This window comes from Tachysurus vachellii, chromosome 20, assembly GCF_030014155.1.
Source record: "Tachysurus vachellii isolate PV-2020 chromosome 20, HZAU_Pvac_v1, whole genome shotgun sequence".
Classification (NCBI taxonomy): domain Eukaryota; kingdom Metazoa; phylum Chordata; class Actinopteri; order Siluriformes; family Bagridae; genus Tachysurus; species Tachysurus vachellii.
In genome coordinates this window covers 21883478-21904380 of record NC_083479.1, presented here as the reverse complement: position 1 = coordinate 21904380, position 20903 = coordinate 21883478, and the positions used below count along the sequence as shown (strand labels likewise).

Below are 20903 nucleotides of genomic sequence, written 5' to 3'. Positions count from 1 at the left end.
TCCATTTATGAGATATAAGATATAAACCACAGTAGATAATATTAAAACATGCTTTTAAGCCAGACACAAAATATGAGAGAATGAGTTCAATTTATTAACATATTTATCCAGATAGAAGAGAAAACGTTTTTTTTATGCCTAATAAATGTTAAGATAAATAATATTAATACATTTTAAGGAAACTGTAGAAATTTATATATATACATATATATGTGTGTGTGTGTGTGTGTGTGTGTGTGTGTGTGTATAGCTATTTAGGTATATACACACTCTTTTATTTATAAATAACACAATCATATATTTATTTAAACTTTTTAATGTTTTTTTGTTTGTTCATTTAAATATATGAATGTCAAAACACAATAAAAGTTTACTGTGATTAACTGTGTTTTGTGTTTGATATACAAACTGTTAACAGATTGTACACCGTTAACTCTTTTAACATTAATGACAAAGTTATACAGAAATTTCACTAATGGCTAATGGTAAAAAAAAATAGGAACTTGGTTGTGGATAAATATTTAACATTACTGTTATGTTTTAATGCCAGAAAACCATGTTGCACTCTGGTGGCATTTAATAGTAACCAAAATAATCCTTAACAAATTTGTAAATGAGCCTGATGGAAACCATTAAGATGATTCCTTGTGTGATGGAATCCATGAGAGGATTTTAAATGGATTGAGAAAGCCAATCAATCAATATTTCTTTCACAAATCTATGAAATAATAATTAAAATAATGTTTAAATATATTATTTACTAATCACTTTGTCTTATTGATTAAATTATTGATAGAAGCATCATTTTTTCTCTCCATTGGCGACTATTAAAGGTTGAGTTCCAAACGGCTCCATGATAACTACTAAGTTGACTACATTGCGTGTTAAATTAGTGACTTCTGCACACTATGTAGTTTATTGCGAAAAGAAAGTGAGGTGCATTTGGGACGCGGCCCTTAATGTTGACCGTGTTTTGGGAGGAAAATGGCGTCTGGTGTGAGACAGGAGCTCGCGCAGCTCATGAACTCTACCGGTTCTCACAAAGATCTCGTTGGAAAGTATGTGTTGTGTTTATTAGAATATTTATTTACTAATTAATCTGTCAGATTTTTGAGTAATTCTGTTAATATTCGGTTGTGATGATTATATGGGATGCAAAAGAATGAAGCTCTACGCTAACTAGAACATGCTAGAGGCTAAGCTGCTGTAGCTGTTTACCGGTTAGCTTAGCTTAGCTTAGCTTAACTTAGCTTAGCTTAACTGTTAGCTCTCTGTTACAAACAAGATGACAACCAAACTCGGAGTCACGTTTAGGGATTAAATAGATGTATTTAAAATAATTTCAGTTTGGTAAGTTAGTAAGTTTTTAGACAATAATGCCTGCATTTAGCCGGATGACTCTGTAGGTTTTTTACAGCTAATATAATACACTTATGCTAAATTTGGTAATTAGACAGCTAATAATTTTATGGTTCATGTTATAAGAGTTGTATAATGCTACATAGGGTTAGTTTAGTATGTTTATTTTAACAGTCGTATTCTTATACTGCTCCTGAAATCCAAATCAGTGTCTGAGTTGGTGTGTTAGAGCTCCAATATGACCGGATATCTAGAGAAAATAAATACATTTACCTTATTTTAAACAGTAACAATAGTTTTTTTTATGACTCATCCTGCACTAGTTGTGTGTTGGTCCAATTAAACTCTCTGTAGAAGTGAACGCCCCGCCCCAGGGCGTGGCCCAGGGGCAGATGTGAGAAATCCTGCACATCTGAGCAAACTCTCACCTTATAGACTGTATGTTTAGCAGCTCACTAATGTACCATCAGGTGTGTTTAGATCAGGCAGAGATGTGTCATGAAATATATTGATGAATAACAATCAGGACTCACAACACGTATCACATGGATCTGAAAAAACTTGGTTTTTGTTGCAGGTATCGTCAAATTCTGGAGAAAGCTCTTCAGTTAACAGATACAGAACAACTCGAGGCACTGAAAGCGTTTGTGGAAGCCAGTAAGTTCTTAAACACTGCTGACATAAGATGTGAACAGTATGGTTTTGTGAAAAAGTTTACACCCCCCTAGGTTTTAGTGTGTGGGGAAAATGAAAATAAAAAAATTAATTCAATAAGGTATAAAACCAAAGTATGACAGCAAACTGTGTCTCTGACTCAGGAGTTCTGTTTATTAACATGCTCAAAAGTTTGCATGCCCTCCTGACATGCTCTGGTTTAGAGGCAGTATAAAGACAGTTCTCCCACTTCTCAAGGGGATAAAATAATTTCAGGGTGTTTAAGATGAGCATTTAATAAGGGACATGGTCTTTATTTAGTGTTTTCATTATTACGATCTTTACATGCACTATATGCTCTATTTGAAAACAACACTAAATGTCTCTCTGCTCATGTGAGGGTGTACACTCTTTTGTACAGTGCTTTACACTGTGTTATTGATTTTTGAAGGATTGAATATATTGAATTTCTTCCTCTCTTTCCTGTTTAGTGGTCAATGAGAACGTGAGTCTGGTCATATCTCGGCAGCTCCTGACTGACTTCTGCACACACCTCCCAAATTTACCAGACGGCACGGCAAAATCTGTCTACCACTTTACCCTGGAGAAGATCCAACCCCGGGTCATCTCCTTTGAAGAGCAGGTGAGTTTCAGAGGCACTTACCTTCTACAGACCTTTCCTCGTGTTGTGTTTTCATCGGTTAAACACTAATCTCCATTGTCCCTGTAAATGAGCTGTTACTATAGAAATGCTAACACACTAGAGCGAGTGATATAAACCTGTGTTGTCATATTGAATAAATGCTGATGTATGATGTACGCTCCGGCAGGTGGCATCAATCAGACAGCATTTAGCCACTATATACGAGAAGGAAGAGGACTGGAGGAACGCGGCACAGGTTTTAGTGGGTATTCCTCTCGAGACTGGGCAGAAGTAAGTCAGATATAAAACTTGTGTTTGTGGTCTGTGTGTGTGTTTGTGGTCTGTGTGTGTGTGTTTTTGGGTCTGTGTGTGTGTGTTTTTGGGTCTGTGTGTGTCTGTGTTTGGGTGTGTGTGTGTCTGTGTTTGGGTGTGTGTGTGTGCATGTTTGGGTCTCTGTGTGTGTGCATGTTTGGGTCTCTGTGTGTGTGCATGTTTGGGTCTCTGTGTGTGTGTGTTTGGATCTCTGTGTGTTTGGGTCTCTGTATGTGTGTTTAGGTCTCTCTGTGTGTGTGTGCGTGTTTGGGTCTCTGTGTGTGTGCATGTTTGGGTCTGTGTGTGTGTGTGTTTGGGTCTCTATGTGTGTGTTTGGGTCTCTATGTGTGTGTTTGGGTCTCTATGTGTGTTTGGATCTCTCTCTGTGTGTTTGGATCTCTCTGTGTGTGTTTGGATCTCTCTGTGTGTGTTTGGGTCTGTGTGTGTGTTTGGGTCTGTGTGTGTGTGTTTGGGTCTGTGTGTGTGTGTGTGTGTTTGGGTCTGTGTGTTTGGATCTCTCTGTGTGTGTGTTTGGGTCTGTGTGTGTGTTTGGGTCTGTGTGTGTGTGTTTGGGTCTGTGTGTGTGTGTTTGGGTCTGTGTGTGTGTTTGGGTCTGTGTGTGTGTTTGGGTCTGTGTGTGTGTGTTTGGGTCTGTGTGTGTGTGTTTGGGTCTGTGTGTGTGTGTGGGGGGGGTCTGTGTGTGTGTGGGGGGGGTCTGTGTGTGTGGGGGGTCTGTGTGTGTGGGGGGTCTGTGTGTGTGGGGGGTCTGTGTGTGTGGGGGGTCTGTGTGTGTGGGGGGTCTGTGTGTGTGGGGGGTCTCTGTGTGTGGGGGGTCTCTGTGTGTGGGGGGTCTGTGTGTGGGGGGGTCTGTGTTTGTGTGTGGGTCTCTGTGTGTGTGTGCGCGCGTGTTTGGGTCTCTGTGTGTTTGGGTCTCTATGTGTGTGTTTGGGTCTCTATGTGTGTGTTTGGGTCTCTATGTGTGTGTTTGGGTCTCTGTGTGTGTGTTTGGGTCTCTATGTGTGTGTTTGGGTCTCTATGTGTGTGTGTGTGTGTTTGGGTCTCTGTGTGTGTGTGTGTTTGGGTCTCTGTGTGTGTGTGTGTTTGGGTCTCTATGTGTGTGTTTGGGTCTCTGTGTGTGTGTGTTTGGGTCTCTATGTGTGTGTGTGTTTGGGTCTCTATGTGTGTGTGTGTTTGGGTCTCTATGTGTGTGTGTGTTTGGGTCTCTATGTGTGTGTGTGTTTGGGTCTCTATGTGTGTGTGTGTTTGGGTCTGTGTGTGTGTGTTTGGGTCTGTGTGTGTGTGTTTGGGTCTGTGTGTGGGGGGGGTCTGTGTGTGTGTGGTCTGTGTTTGTGTGTGGGTCTGTGTGTGTGTGTGTGTGCGCGTGCGTGTTTGGGTCTCTGTGTGTGTGCGTGTTTGGGTCTCTGTGTGTGTGCGTGTTTGGGTCTCTGTGTGTGTGCGTGTTTGGGTCTCTGTGTGTGTGCGTGTTTGGGTCTCTGTGTGTGTGCGTGTTTGGGTCTCTGTGTGTGCGTGTTTGGGTCTCTGTGTGTGCGTGTTTGGGTCTCTGTGTGTGTGCGTGTTTGGGTCTCTGTGTGTGTGCGTGTTTGGGTCTCTGTGTGTGTGTGTGTGTTTGGGTCTGTGTGTGTGTGTGTTTGGGTCTCTGTGTGTGTGTGTGTGTTTGGGTCTGTGTGTGTGTGTGTTTGGGTCTGTGTGTGTGTGTGTTTGGGTCTCTGTGTGTGTGTGCATGTTTGGGTCTGTGTGTGTATGTGCGTGTTTGGGTCTCTGTGTGTGTGCGTGTTTGGGTCTCTGTGTGTGTGCGTTTGGGTCTCTGTGTGTGTGTGTGTGTGTTTGGGTCTCTGTGTGTGTGTTTGGGTCTCTGTGTGTGTGTGTGCATGTTTGGGTCTGTGTGTGTGTGTGTGTGTGCATGTTTGGGTCTGTGTGTGTATGTGCGTGTTTGGGTCTCTCTGTGTGTGTGTGTGTGTGTTTGGGTCTCTGTGTGTGTGCGTGTTTGGGTCTCTGTGTGTGTGTGGGTCTCTCTCTCTGTGTGTGTGTGTGTGTGTGTGTGTGTTCATATGACCCAGTGTGTTGTCCTGCTCTCTCCTCTCATGTCCCAGACAGTACAATGTTGACTATAAGTTAGACACCTACCTAAAGATCGCTCGTCTCTACCTGGAGGACGACGACCCGGTCCAGGCTGAAGCTTACATCAACCGAGCCTCTTTACTGCAGAACGAGTCCACAAACGAGCAGCTGCAGATCCACTACAAGGTGAACAACCCAGGCTTTAAACCCATCATGAGTTGTGTTTGTGTTCTTCTACCAGACCTACAGAGCTGAGTTCAGCTGTGTGTTTAAAGCTAAATTGCCCTCAAGGTTCCTGTCATTTCAGTTACAAACACAGGAACCTGAATATATTTTATTTCCTTAATCTAATAAACCTCATGTTGGTATACAGCAGTTCTGCCTGGTTAATTATACTCTGAGAGATAAACAGGTAAATAAACAAAAATAAACATGACATAAACCACATGTGCAGGTTACACACATCACATCTGTGTAGGTCTTCACTGTGACCATAGACACGTGTACACGGCTGATTTATTACAAAATCAATTCTCAAGTCTAAAGTCTTCACGTGTATTCACGTGTAAAATACACCAGTGTCTGAACTACTTTTGTGCTTAATAGTAGTAGTTATAAAAAATGTAGCTAGAAATTGGTTAAGGGGAAACTGATCCCTTTATGAGTTACATGTAGGAGGTCAGTAGGAGGTTCTTTATAATTAACTTTAATCATGAGCGTTTGTATGCAGCTCATCTGATCAATAACATGAATAAATAAATATACAGTAAATAATAAGGATAATATGAGCAGTATGTTTGAGATTTGGTCATTTCTAATTATTTTTAAGGTGTGTTATGCCAGAGTGTTGGACTACAGGAGGAAGTTTATAGAAGCAGCCCAGCGCTATAACGAGCTTTCTTACAAATCCATAGTGCATGAGAGCGAGCGCTTGGAGGCTCTAAAGCACGCGCTGCACTGCACCATTCTGGCCTCCGCAGGTGAGTCCACCGTGTTATTGAAGGTGTATGGGACCTGATGGTGCTCTGTAGGCTGACACTGGTTCCGTTTGGTCCTCAGGGCAGCAGCGATCTCGGATGTTGGCTACGCTGTTTAAGGACGAGCGATGTCAGCAGCTGGCGGCGTACGGCATCCTCGAGAAGATGTACCTGGATCGGATCATCCGGGGAAACCAACTGCAGGAGTTTGCTGCTATGCTGATGCCCCATCAGAAAGCCACCACAGCTGATGGTGAGTGAATCGAGATCAGAACTGATTCAGTGAGTCATGAACCATGTGAAATCTACCTGAGCAGTACTGCGTGCACCCTGAGATACACACGCTTGTGTTCACCCAGTAAAGAATCACCCGTAAGCTGACGAGAGCCATTTATGCACAATAAAGTCATGTACATCCATAATGTTGTGACTCAGGCAGAAAATAATCATGTATTAACAAGATGAATACTGTATGGATTAGCTCTTCTATAAATATAACTAGGAGCAGCTACAGCTGGTTTAATGTCCACGAGAGCGGAGGGAAGACTGAAGGAGAACAACAGAAAAAATGCACAGAACTCCAGTTAGCTGGTCTATTAGCCAACGTTACTTTTCCTCGTCTTGCTTGGCTTTTGTCCTCTTCACCGGAGGGTGAATGGAGACAGCGGCAGCTCTGATTGGTCTGTTGTCGCTGCTGCAGCTCCTCCACACAGACGCGCTGACGGACTTCATCCCTGATGCTGAAATAACGCTTTCTCTTCAGCGCTGTGGTGGGAGATGCTGGAGTAACACCTTATTGCTGCCTCATTGTCAGCGTGTGTGTGAGGCCTGTCGCCACACAGGGGTCATGAATCAGAGCTCTAATGGATAACAGTGTGGAACGTGAGGTGTTCACTGTGACATTTTTACTTTCATCTTCACTTCAGGTTCCAGTATCCTGGACCGAGCTGTTATTGAACACAATCTTCTTTCTGCTAGTAAACTGTACAATAACATCACATTTGAGGAACTCGGTGCACTTCTGGAGATCCCACCTGCAAAGGTACAGTAGGTCTGAATAATGCTCATCTGGGCTCTATTGAGCTTCTGAACATTTATTTACTTTATATACAGAGATAAATAAATACCTGATAAGGTTTAGTAAACATATCATTTTCATAATTACACGAAATTATGCTTTTAGTAAACTCTTTTTTTCTTGTATCAGTCATATTGACTTAAGTCTTGTTAGAACATCATTCAGTCGCTTTGTGTTTCAATAGATATTCAGTGGCTAAAAGTAACATATTGGACCTTAAACATTAATGTGTTTATTTTTAACATTTTAGTAAGACGTAAACTCTAATTAAACTCTGTCACACACGAGCAGGCAGAGAAAATCGCCTCCCAGATGATCACAGAGGGTCGTATGAACGGCTTCATCGACCAGATAGACAGCATCGTCCACTTTGAGAGTAAGTCTGATTGTCACGCTGCTGCTCTCGGTATCTTTGAAGCTTCAGAAGTTACAGAGCTGTGTTTTGTCTCCCGTCAGCTCGAGATCCGCTGCCCACCTGGGACAAACAGATCCAGTCGCTCTGCTTCCAGGTGAACAACCTGCTGGAGAAGATCAGTCAGGCAGCTCCAGAGTGGACGGCACAAGCTATGGAGGCCCAGATGTCCCAATAAACTGAGACGCATCTCAACATTGCACCTCCTCCAGCTCACACCTTACAGAGGCACTTCTAATGGACGCTTATGATATAGAAACGTCAGCGATGGTCTCGTTTGTTCCCTTTTGAGCAGTGGGATTCTCCACACGTCTGTGACGATGGTGTGTTCACCGTGAACATTTTGGGGTTTCAAAGCTCATGTCATGTTAACATGGACACAGCATGTGAAGATCTTCTGATGTCTGAATAAATCTTTGTGTAAATCTACAAGCCTCCTTCTTGTTTATCTGCTCATCTGTTCATAAGCATGTTGGTCTGTCTGTAACGTCTGGGACATGAAACTCTGATCTACGTTATTAATTACACTAACTACAAAATCGTTAACATCGATAAAGAAATGACGAAGAAAAATCTAAAGATCTTGTTAATCTGGTCTGAACATCAAGCTGAGGACGTGACACGTAAATCCCACTGAATCCTGCCTTCATTCAATCCTATTTAACTAGTTAACTTTATTATTAAGTTTTAATAAGATTTAATAAGATTCTCGTGTTGATGTGAAACCGTCCTGAAGACGTCCGAAAACTTCGTTACAGCTGTTACAAAGCTCTGACACCGGAGACTCCTTCAGTGGAGTGTGTTCTGTACACGTCCCTGTGAACACACTGTTACTATGGTAATGATAAGGAATCAGTGTGAGTCATTAATATAAACCTGATCTACAGTCAGAGCTGCAGTTAGAGAGAATTAATCAGTGCTTAAATGGGTCATATTAATATTGTAATTAATATTAAAGTCCATTGTTAAAAGCACAATACAAATGAATACAGTGCTTTATATCACTTCATTCGCTGTTGTTTGTCTTTTAGAAAGGTTTATGGTGTTAAACACTTTACAGAGTGTGTGCTCTAATGTGTGCTTGTGTCTTTAACATTTTTATATTAAGTTTGTTTGTGTGCTTTTGCCCTAAAAGTTTAATTTTCATTTGATTATATTTGCTTAGAGGTTTTTTTCGTTATTGTGGTTATAAATAGTAAACCTACATGGACTAGAACAGACTGCTTCAAGCTATAAAAGGACTAAAACACGGACAGAAATCTGTGAGCGCTCCTTAATAAGCTGTTGGAGAAGGTAAAGGACGACGCAAATAAAACTGAATTGAACATCAGTTAGAGTCCAGATCTCAGCAGCAGCTCTGTGTGTAATGTGAATAAAAACAATTACACTTTTAATAAATGCACAAAAACATTATAGACAAGTCACTTTAATTGTTCTTTATATCGTTCATAATTACACTTTAATTCTGTTCATAAGGAGCACAATGAGGAAATTCACAGCTTGGTTTGAGTTTCAGCTTCTGTAAAGGAGGAAAAATCAAAGGGTTTGTTAAAGAGCACGAACCTAATAAACTGCCTGCTGTTACTGCAGTGTGTCTTATTGTGTTATTGTGGTTTTTATTTCAATATATTTAACATGTATGTAATTAATTTTGTAGCTATTTTGCATAAGGTGTGAAGCAGCTCACCTGAAGTTCAGAAGATTCCCTGCTGCTTTCTCATGTCGATGTCTCTCTTCAGCTGGCAGGTTGCACACGGCATGCAGCAGCTCGCGATCATATAGTCATTACACATGGAACCCTGAAAGAAGAACCACAACACTGACCACACTGATAACTCATCAGATCTACAGTAACATCACAGCATCACAAATATTACACGTTCAATATCAACCTGGATGTAGTTCAGCTGTAGGCTGAGATTAAACACCACAGTAAACAAAAATAATCAATACTATGGGTAAGAAGTGTGAAGCTGTGGTGTGAAAGAGAGAAGACCTGCTTATTTTGGAATTCATGGTTTTGTCTATTAAACCTACTCTAGTAGAATTGAGCCGACTGGATTAAAGTGAAGTGAGGAACAACTTTTATAGTAAAGAAAGCAATCATTTAAAGTCATTAATCTGATCATCGTTATCGAAATGTTGCCTTTGTAACTTAAAAGTATTTAAAAAAAAACCCTTAAGGTTCTTCAGTTCTTCAGTCATACACACTAATTAAAAATCAACATCAATCATCTGGAACAAAGAAAACTTGTTCAGGTTCTTGTTAAGATTTAACTGACTGACCTTGATGTTGTATTTGGTTCTGTAGACACTGCGGATGGGCATTCCTAATCCACACAGACAGCACTCGCCCATGTCACTCGCAATGGAACAGCCCAGACAAGGGAGACAGAAATATCCACATAAACCTGACACACACACAGATTACAGGATTACAGGAACACAATAGCACTAACATTTCTCGGCATTATTACAGAAACGGGTTAATTATTGATCCTGTTGTGTTCAGAACATCACACTGATCATAAATCTCACAAGTCTCATCAGTGTTAATAATGAATAATCAACATTATTAAAGCATTTAGGGAATAAAATCAGACATTTAGAAAAAAAAAAAAACATTAATAAATAATCATTGTGTTTATTCAGGTGATGTTTTGAAAACTTATTTAATTTTATACAAGAATCAGAAGTTAAACGTGACGACACGTTATTACTGACTTGATCAGATTTTTGACCTAATTTACAAATTAATTTGTTTATTTGTATCCTGCTTTTACTAACAGACTGTTTTACAGAAATACAGAATAAAATGTTAAAGTTTAAATGAAGTTATTATTTATCTCTAACATTTATCTCTAATGATGAAACTGAGGTGACGGTGGTGAGGAAGAAACCTCCAGAGGAACCAGACTGAAGTGAACCTCATCCTCATCTGGTGACACTGGACAGTGTTAATGTCAGTGTAAATCATGTTAATGTAAATAATGTTAATGTAAATAATGTCAGTGTAAATAATGTTAATGTAAATAATGTTAATCCATATAAATAATGTCCAGAGGAACTAACGTTCATTTCTGAGTTCATTACAGTTTTAACACTAATTACAGGACTGTGAATCTGAGCTCTGTCTGAACTGAACACAGTGAGTGTGAGTGAGATGAGAAATGATCACTAGTGTAAGTTTACAGACAGTTTACAGCTCTGGGATTTAATAAGAAATAAAGGATCGTACATGTAGAGCAGTCAGAACAGCAGTCAAACAGATTGGTCTGGAAGTCAGACGGAGAGAAAGATCCAGGCTGAGACGTTACCGCCATCTCCTACTGTCTGATACACACACACACACACACACACACACACACACACACACACACACACACACACACACACAAATATACAGAAGTTTAAACCTTCTTCAGCTTCAGTAAATTAACTCATCATAAAGAATTTATCTATATGTTATTATATATATATATTTATATATTTATATACAGTATATATGTGTAGAATTGAAACCTGAAGCAGAAAAGAGGTTGAGTGAGTAAAAGAGTAAAAGTTTACCTGATTAATGAGGCACCTGAATAATCAGCGGAGTTTTTACGTTTCCAGTGAACAGGTGAGTCTTTTATATCTCTCTCAGTCACATGATGAAACTTTAACGACCAAACAAACTCCAAGAGTCCAGGAGCGGCAGCAGTGTTAATCATGAGGTCGATGTCACTGTACCTTTATCACCTTTACCACCTGAATGTAAAGCAAACAGAGAGACGTTAATAACAGGGGGGTTCCGAGTTCCTACAGCCACACAAACCCACACTTAATCATCTACCCCTTCACCTGCTGGGACACGCCCACTTTTACACCTTATTCTATATCAGTCATCTTTATTCTTCAGCTAATTAGAAGCTAATTCCAGCAATTCAGCAGTGAAATGATATAACGGTCTCACAACTCACATTTTATTACAATTTGGAAAAGACATTATTTTTTACTGCTTTTCCTAAAGACATTCAGACCGCCGTCCTAAAGGTTCTGTGGAGAACCTACAGCATCATGTTCTCCTGACAGAACCCTTTATCTAAGAGTTTATTCATTCTAACAATAGAAATGAATCAAAGAACCTTTTTTCAAAGAATTTGAAGGACTAATGAGGTCAAATTAGGGGGGCACAGTGGCTTAGTGGTTAGCACGTTCGCCTCACACCTCCAGGGTCGGGGTTCGATTCCCGGCTCCACCTTGTGTGTGTGGAGTTTGCATGTTCTCCCCGTGCCTCGGGGGTTTCCTCCGGGTACTCCGGTTTCCTCCCCCGGTCCAAAGACATGCATGGTAGGTTGATTGGCATCTCTGGAAAAATTGTTCGTAGTGTGTGATTGCGTGAGTGAATGAGAGTGTGTGTGTGTGTGTGTGTGTGCCCTGTGATGGGTTGGCACTCCGTCCAGGGTGTATCCTGCCTTGATGCCCGATGATGCCTGAGATAGACACAGGCTCCCCGTGACCCGAGGTAGTTCGGATAAGCGGTAGAAGATGAATGAATGAATGAGGTCAAATGTTAAAGGTTCTAGATTTTCAAAAGTAATTAATGAACATTCAATTAGACCGAACACCTTTAACACTACAATAAGGTTTAAGTCTCTTTCAGTCTTTGATGTAGAATTTCTTCATGAATACTGTAATGTGAAGAACCTCTGATGAATCCTTTATTTATTAAATTAGACACTAGGTTTTTTTAAGATTCGTATCTTCTTTTTCATGTGTTAGATGGTTGAGAACATATTTAATATCTTGTGCAGGATTCTCCTGAGTCTGAGCTTCTGCAGTTTGGGATCTGAAGAGAGTTTTAGATTATGTATTTCATATGATTCATTTATATAATTTAAATAATTTAATATTTTAAGTTTCATATAAATTTCATTTACAGTGATGTTTATTAATGTGCAATTAATCAATTAATGTGTCTTTTAAATTAATCATATTTATGGGAAAGTTACATAACCAGCTAGTGGAATATAAACAGCTAGAATACAGGATGTTCCTCAGGATGTTCCTCAGGATGTTCCTCAGGATGTTCCTCAGGGAGTTCTGAGGGGAATGCGTTAGCATTTGATTTCAGAAGAAAAAAGTTTCTTTAAGAGTTCACTGCACAAGAAAAGTTTCTTAACTTGCTAATAGGGTTCTTATTGGCTTTTCATCATTAACACTTTACACATGTTCAGTTCTCACAGTTCAGCTCAGAACATGGCAGGCTTGTTGGTGCCAGACAGATAGTTTAACTGCTAAGCTGTTCTGAGCTGAGGGGAAGCTACACTAACTCAAACAGCCACACTGTAGAGTTGCAGTGTTATGAGTCTTTACAGGAATTTTCAAACGATGGTTGAAACCTATTTGTTCATGAAACACCTCAACTAACACTTTCTCCCCTGTTTGTTGTGTGTGTGTGTTTAAAAAAACTTTGAACAGTGTTTTAGTCTCATGGTATCTTAAGTTTGTGACCCAGAGTTAATGTTCAATGATAGAGACTTAAAGCACTTTTGTACATGGCTCTGGATAACAGATTCGGTCACATGATGTAAATGTAAATGCAGTAATAAAATGTTCCTAATAAAGTGGCCAGTGAGTGCTGAATAAATGTGTTTCAGTAAGTCATGGAAACAGAGTCACAGCTAAACTCTGCTAAATTGAGCAAGATAATTTTGTGTGTGAGCGTTAGGTTCTAATGACTCAAGTGATAAGATAAGAGTGTTTCCAGGTACTGAGAGCGGAACACGAGGACATACGGAACTGACATAGAACCTAAAGTCTCGAGTTCAACACGTTTACTGTGTTACTCTCATCGTATTATTACTCTAATATTCTTACACTTCTGCTTTGTCCATCTGGTGAAACCCTCAAAGGTTCTACATAGAGTGCTTCTCAATAATGAAGGATTTTAAATAGAACCTTTTTCAGAGGTTAAATAACCCTTTTTTTTAAAGAAACTAAACGTTGAATGTGTGAAGAAGATTAACTATAGAGAAAGTCATAATTCCTGTCATGTTTACAGAGGTGTGTATGTTCGTGAAGTTGAAGGTGTGTGGTGGACTCTTGATCCTTCAGCTTAAGGTGTGTTTGAATGTGTGTGTGAATGTGTGTGTGAATGTGTGTGTGTTCAATTCAATTCAGTTTTATTTGTATAGCGCTTATTACAATAGACATTGTCTCAAAGCAGCTTTACAGAACATAAACATAGAACAAAAGGTTATTATAAAGAATAATATAAATATTAATATAATACAAAAGTTAAATGTGTTTGTATTTATCCCCAATGAGCAAGTCTGAGGTGACTCAGGTGACTGTGGGGAGGAAAAACTCCCTTAGATGGTAAAGGAAGAAACCTTGAGAGGAACCAGACTCAAAGGGGAACCTCATCCTCATCTGGGTGACACTGGGGGTGTGATTATAAATATACAGTCTGATAAATGTTGTGTTGGTGTAAAAGATCACATGGAGTTCACATCTCCTCTTTAGTATCACAGAGTCTAACTGGAGCTGGTAGATCTGTAGATGTCTCAGGATCCTCAGAGTCGCCCTCATCTCAGTGGAGGTCCAAAAAGGTCCTTCATCGCACGGAAGACCATCGGAGCTGGTACAATGTCTGGATGCCTCGTGAGGGTAGAAAGAGAGAAGCAGTGGAGAGGAATTAATGTATCTGCTGTTTATAATATTATCAAGTCTGATGTAATAGAGCACAATATTATGGGATGTATTATGTGTACGTCTGACTAAAGAGATGAGTTTTTAATCTACATTTAAACTGGGAAAGTGTGTCTGAGCCCCGAACACTATCAGGAAGACTATTATAAAGTTTGGGAGCTAAATAAGAGAACGCTCTACCACCTTTAGTAGACTTAGATATTCTGGGAACTACCAGAAGTCCTGAGTTTAGTGATCTCAGAGAGCGTGAAGGATTGTAACGTGTTAGAAGACTAGTTAGATACATGGGAGCTAAACCATTAAGAGCCTTGTACGTAAGTAGCAGCAGTTTGTAATCAGTTCTAAACTTAACAGGTAGCCAGTGTAGAGATGATAAAATTGGGGTTATATGGTCATACTTTCTTGTCCTAGTGAGAACTCTGGCAGCTGCATTTTGGACTAACTGTAGACTATTTATTAAAGATGCAGGACAACCACCTAGTAATGCATTACAATAGTCCAGTCTAGAGGTCATGAAAGCATGAACTAGCTTCTCAGCATCAGATACAGACAGGATGTTTCTCAGCTTGGCAATATTTCTAAGGTGAAGAAGGTTGTGTTTGTAATATGGTGATATGATTTTAAAGACAAATTACTGTCTAATAAACACCAGGTCTTTCACTGTCGAGCTACTAGTAACAGAACATCCCTCTAAATGGATGTTAAAGTGTGAGAGTTTCTGTGTACTAGTTTATGGATCGATAAGTAATATTTCTGTCTTATCAGAGTTTAACAACAGAAAATTACAGCTCATTTAATCTTTTATCTCTCTAACGCACTCAATTAATTGTTTACTTTACTATAATTTCAGATAAAAGTACACAAACAGCTCCGTGAATTTTTCTCATTTTATTTCTGTACAAAATCTAACAACACGGAAAAACAGAGTGAACAATTAAAAGAAATATGGGAGAAAAAGAAATAAATATAATTCACTACTGAAGCAGTAACATATTCATATGGAAAGCTCAGTGCAAAAGTTTGTGCCCCCTGTATAGTTCTGGGGTTAAATCTGTGGAAGATTGTTCTGTGTTTGAGAACATCAGATGATCAGGTCTCAGAAACTTTTGCACTCAGCCTGACAGACTGTGGATTACAGGAGAGACGTCTCAGGGTATTCACTTTGTTTTGGTGGATGAAGAGTAGCTGAAGATCTGGAAGGGAGAAAGAGCTTCAATCTGTATCTGAGGAGTCAGTCGAGCTGTTGGAGGATGAGGATGATGATGATGATGAAACCTGCGTATGTTTCTTCTTACGTTTCTTCATACGCCGTTTCTCTTTCTCTCGCTTTTCCTTCTTGCCTTTCTTCTTGTGGCTTTTCTTCTTTTTCTTCCTGCTCAACCCATCTTCATCATCGTCATCATCATCACTGGATGAATGAGTCCTAAAAAATAATATGTTTTTAGAGTTAATTTTTTTTTGCAACATCAGTTTTATGTGCACTGTATACAGAGTGTATATGGAGTGTGTGTGTGTGTGTGTTTTTAGCACTGTGTGTGTGTGTGTGTGTGTGTGTTTTTAGCACTGTGTGTGTGTACCTCTTTTTTGCCTTTCGGTGAGAATGTTCTTTACTCCTCTTTTTATGTTTCTCTTTGCGGGACTCTGCAGAAACACACACACACACACACACACACAGTGTTAAACACACACACAGTGGTAAACACACACACACACAGTGTTAAACACACACACACACAGTGTTAAACACACACACACAGTGTTAAACACACACACAGTGTTAAACACACACACACAGTGTTAAACACACACACACACACACACACACACACACAGTGTTAAACACACACACACACACAGTGTTAAACACACAAACACACACAGTGTGTGTGTTTAGCACTGTGTGTGTGTGTGTGTGTGTTTAACACACTCACAGTGCTAAACACAAACACAGAGAGCTAAACACACACACAGTGTTAAACACACACCTTTAGAGCGATTGCCCCCAAATATCTTCTCCTTGCGGACTTCCTGCTGTTCTTCCTCCTCGCTCTCCTCAGTGCTGGTGCTGCTAACGTCCAGCACGATGTCCTTCCTCGGGTCGACACGAACAAAGTTACGACACTCGAACGTGAGGTGACCGGCTGAGGAGATAAAGACAAGGAATAAATAAACAAACCCTCACGGCTCAGTGTAGGAGTTTAAACCATTGTCCCAGGACACAAACTCCATAAATACTCACGATAGCCACATCTCTTACAGCCAGCACGGATGTTGTCCTTATTCACACCTGTGGACATCGTCATGATTAATAAACAGTTATTATGTCCACATGAAGTGTAACAACTTATGTTAACACATTTATGGCATTTGACAGACTTCCTTATCCAGAGCACGTAAGAAAGTGCTTTGAATTTTAAAAGTGCCACGTCAATAAGACACCAATAACACGTCAATAAGACACCAATAACACGTCAATAAGACACCAATAACACGTCAAATACACGTCAATAAGACACCAATAACACGTCAAATACACGTCAATAAGACACCAATAACACGTCAATAAGACACCAATAACACGTCAAATACACGTCAATAAGACACCAATAACACGTCAAATACACGTCAATAAGACACCAATAACACGTCAATAAGACACCAATAACACGTCAATAAGACACCAATAACACGTCAAATACACGTCAATAAGACACCAATAACACGTCAAATACACGTCAATAAGACACCAATAACACGTCAATAAGACACCAATAACACGTCAAATACACGTCAATAAGACACCAATAACACGTCAAATACACGTCAATAAGACACCAATAACACGTCAATAAGACACCAATAACACGTCAAATACACGTCAACAACACAAGATGCTCCATGTGAACACTTCTGTGTGGTGACTTTTCTACACTAAAATGCTCTGAATTCTGTTCTGAAGATTAAAGTTATAAAAGTTAAATAAGTTATTTTGCTTAATAAATATCAATCTGTTACAATACATTCTTTATTATCTTTATTTATTTAGTTACCAATTGTTTATTAACTGTTAAACATTAACCCTGAACTTTATCTTCAGCAGTTTTTACACATCTTTATTTATTCGTAAATATGAATCAAATATTTTGTCCTGAGCAAAGCTTTAACCCTGAGTTTATTTTATTTATTTCTGAATGAACCCAAAAGGCCTGTTACAGTCTGAGGTAAAGGTCTGATGTTACAGTCTGAGGTAAAGGTCTGACGATACAGTCTGAGGTAAAGGTCTGATGTTACAGTCTGAGGTAAAGGTCTGATGTTACAGTCTGAGGTAAAGGTCTGATGTTACAGTCTGAGGTAAAGGTCTGACGTTACAGTCTGAGGTAAAGGTCTGACGTTACAGTCTGAGGTAAAGGTCTGACGTTACAGTCTGAGGTAAAGGTCTGACGTTACAGTCTGAGGTAAAGGTCTGACGTTACAGTCTGAGGTAAAGGTCTGACGTTACAGTCTGTGGTAAAGGTCTGATGTTACAGTCTGAGGTAAAGGTCTGATGTTACAGTCTGTGGTAAAGGTCTGGGGTAAAAGTCTGACGTAAAAGTCTGAGGTTACAGTCTGAGGTAAAGGTCTGATGTTACAGTCTGAGGTAAAAGTCTGAGATAAAAGTCTGAGGTAAAGGTCTGAGGTAAAGGTCTGATGTTACAGTCGGAGGTAAAAGTTGGAGGTAAAAGTCTGAGGTTACAGTCTGTGGTAAAGGTCTGATGTTACAGTCTGAGGTAAAAGTCTGAGATAAAAGTCTGAGGTAAAGGTCTGATGTTACAGTCTGAGGTAAAAGTCTGAGATAAAAGTCTGAGGTAAAAGTCTGATGTTACAGTCTGAGGTAAAAGTCTGAGATAAAAGTCTGAGGTAAAGGTCTGATGTTACAGTCTGAGATAAAAATCTGAGGTAAAAGTCTGAGGTTACAGTCTGAGGTAAAAGGCCCACAGTCAGATTTACTGTTGTGTTCATTCTACACGACTGTTTTATACATTACATTCAAGTACATTCGGTCTTATATCTGATCTGATTCATTAATAAAGATTAGACAAACCTCAGACTCTTATAAAACACGCCGATTATATTCGAAAAGTTTTACCTGGAAGAGCCATTAACTCGAAGTTACTCGGATTTTCATGAACATCAGAACTTCCGGTGATCTGCTCAATCCTTCGCACAAATAATTCCGATCGAAAATATTGACGGGGCGGCAAACAGTGCCGCTAAAGTGGGACTTAATCTTATATCTTATAAATCATTTCTCTAGTTAACAAAGCACATAATTATACATTATATTTATTTATATCCAAAAACATCAAAAACATTTTGCAGCTCTGAGCAGCTAGGTTTCAGGGCGCCGTTTTTTTGCTTTTGTTCCGCATGTTGTTGTAGGGAAGAAAAAAACTGTGACACCACAAGTGGATCCTAAATGGCGATTCGTTTTACACCAAGTGCCCTAAACCTAGTGCCCTAAACATGACGTCACAGCACACGTAGTGCGCGTTGTGTAGTGAATACAGTGTTATTTCGGATGTATCCAGTGAGAGACCGCATCCTCACGCGTCTGTCACTGTTTATCAGCGCGTTTATTCAGTTTTAAATTCATTTAACAGAGAAATAACTTTAAAAATGAGTAATATTTATATTCAGGAGCCTCCGACCAACGGAAAGGTGAGTAAACTGATGAAGGTTTGTGAACAAGTTTCTGTGCAAATGAAGCTAAACAGATGACGTTATAAGACAGACGCACTGTTTGTGTGGCGTTTTAGTGTTAATGAGTAAAAAGTAAGGATTAGTGACAAGAAGGAAATAATAATAGCACAGAGACCAGAGTGGAATAAATAATGACGTCATTTCTCCTCTCAGGTTTTAATAAAGACCTCAGCAGGTGATATAGATGTAGAACTTTGGTCTAAAGAAGCTCCTAAAGCCTGCAGGAACTTTATTCAGCTCTGTATGGAAGGTAACACACACACTACACACACACTACACACACACTACACACACACTACATACACACTACATACACACTACATACACACATATATATATATACATGCACATGCACATACACATGCACATACACACACATACACATGCACACACACATATGCACACACATACACACACACATACACACACATATGTACACACATACACACACATACACACACATACACATGCACACACACATATGCACACACATACACATGCACACACACATATGCACACACATACACACACACATACACACACATATGTACACACATACACACACATATGCACACACATGCACACACACACATATGCATGCACACACATGCACACACACATGCGCACACACATGCACACACACACATGTACACACACATACACACACAAAACCTTTATTTAATGTGATATCTGAAAAAGTATGAAATAATAGACAAACTAAACTAAAACAAAAAAATGAGACCGTGAGAATTCAGTTATTCTGTTAATGAATGTCCACCTTTTCTGACAGGTTATTACAATGGAACCATTTTCCACCGTGTGGTTCCAGAATTCATCATTCAGGGCGGTGATCCGACTGGCACTGGGACTGGGGGGGAGTCTGTCTATGGCCGTCCCTTTAAGGTGAGAGATAGCTGTGTGTATATCTGCTGTGCTTCCTGATTTTGTGTGTCTGCTGGGTTTCAGTGGTGTGTGTGTGCGTGTGTGTGTGTACGCGTGTGTGTGTGTGCGCGCGTGCATGTGCAGGATGAGTTCCATTCTAGGTTGCGTTTTAACAGGAGAGGTTTGGTAGCGATGGCAAACGCTGGAGCTCATGATAACGGCAGTCAGTTCTTCTTCACTCTGGGTCGAGCTGATGAACTCAATAACAAACACACTATATTTGGAAAGGTGACTTTACCTGCACACACAAACACACACACAAACACACACACAGTAAAAAAATGTCTGTCTTCAGTCATTATTCCTCCACAGCACTCCCACTGTATCAGCTCTTCTCTGTAACTCTGTGTGCTGTTTACAATGACACACTCACGTTATGTGAGAGTCTAAGGACTTCAGCACTCCTGACACACACACACACACACACACACACACACACACACACACACACACACACACCATCTTTCCATCTGTCTTTAGAGACAGTCTGAGTTACTTCTCTGTTGTTTTTGAATCATGTGCATTGCTTGGGTTGTGTCCAGGTGACGGGGGACACGGTCTACAACATGCTGCGATTAGCCGAGGTGGAGTGTGATGGTAACGAACGACCGCTAAAGCCACACAAGATCAGATCTACAGAGGTACGCCCAGGTCTGGTCTCAGGAGCATCTGATGGTCTGTGTGATGATTCTATAGCAGCTGTTTCTTCTTGCTCAGGTCTTGCATTCTCCCTTTGATGACATCATACCCCGTGAGATACGAGTCAAGAAAGAGAAGCACAAAGAGGAAGAAAAGAAATCTCAGTCCAAGGCAACAAAGTGAGCATGCGTGTGTGTGTACGTGTGCGTGTGTGTGGGCGCGTGTGTGTCTGTGTGTGTGTTCGTGCGCTCATGTGTGATTCCCTTAGTTGTTGTTTTTTCTGAACAGGAATTTTAGCCTGCTGTCGTTTGGTGAGGAGGCGGAGGAGGAAGAGGAGATGGTGACTCAGGTGAGCCAGGTGAGTGTTTAGTT

At 40.1% G+C, this 20903-nt stretch overlaps 4 protein-coding genes across 4 annotated transcripts in view; 2 read left to right on the top strand and 2 right to left on the bottom strand.

Annotated features, from left to right (window-relative positions):
- Positions 1 to 928: 928 nt before the first annotated feature.
- cops4 (COP9 constitutive photomorphogenic homolog subunit 4 (Arabidopsis)) lies at positions 929 to 7946 on the top strand. Its single transcript, XM_060896146.1, has 10 exons — positions 929 to 1058; positions 1937 to 2016; positions 2505 to 2656; positions 2844 to 2947; positions 5080 to 5233; positions 5877 to 6027; positions 6107 to 6277; positions 6951 to 7066; positions 7394 to 7478; positions 7559 to 7946. Exons 1-10 carry the CDS (start codon positions 985 to 987, stop codon positions 7690 to 7692), a joined length of 1221 nt encoding a protein of 406 aa, XP_060752129.1. The 5' UTR covers positions 929 to 984; the 3' UTR covers positions 7693 to 7946.
- Positions 7947 to 8924: 978 nt separating this feature from the next.
- plac8.2 (placenta associated 8, tandem duplicate 2) lies at positions 8925 to 11153 on the bottom strand. The gene is made up of 5 exons (XM_060896147.1): positions 11082 to 11153; positions 10753 to 10847; positions 9801 to 9925; positions 9202 to 9313; positions 8925 to 9033 (listed from the first exon to the last, which is right to left on the bottom strand). Exons 2-4 carry the CDS (start codon positions 10835 to 10837, stop codon positions 9209 to 9211), a joined length of 315 nt encoding a protein of 104 aa, XP_060752130.1. The 5' UTR covers positions 10838 to 10847; positions 11082 to 11153; the 3' UTR covers positions 8925 to 9033; positions 9202 to 9208.
- A 3930-nt stretch (positions 11154 to 15083) lies between these two features.
- On the bottom strand, positions 15084 to 18582 carry srek1ip1 (SREK1-interacting protein 1). The gene is made up of 5 exons (XM_060895782.1): positions 18337 to 18582; positions 16450 to 16497; positions 16196 to 16351; positions 15788 to 15851; positions 15084 to 15633 (listed from the first exon to the last, which is right to left on the bottom strand). Exons 1-5 carry the CDS (start codon positions 18347 to 18349, stop codon positions 15423 to 15425), a joined length of 492 nt encoding a protein of 163 aa, XP_060751765.1. The 5' UTR covers positions 18350 to 18582; the 3' UTR covers positions 15084 to 15422.
- Positions 18583 to 18764: 182 nt separating this feature from the next.
- cwc27 (CWC27 spliceosome associated cyclophilin) overlaps positions 18765 to 20903 on the top strand; it is a 32741-nt gene continuing 30602 nt past the window's right edge. The window contains exons 1-7 of the mRNA XM_060896253.1: positions 18765 to 18908; positions 19104 to 19200; positions 19741 to 19853; positions 19977 to 20120; positions 20435 to 20533; positions 20610 to 20710; positions 20820 to 20889. Of these exons, the coding sequence (XP_060752236.1) occupies positions 18867 to 18908; positions 19104 to 19200; positions 19741 to 19853; positions 19977 to 20120; positions 20435 to 20533; positions 20610 to 20710; positions 20820 to 20889 (666 nt within the window). The 5' untranslated portion in view covers positions 18765 to 18866. The remainder of the gene's footprint in view (positions 18909 to 19103; positions 19201 to 19740; positions 19854 to 19976; positions 20121 to 20434; positions 20534 to 20609; positions 20711 to 20819; positions 20890 to 20903) is intronic.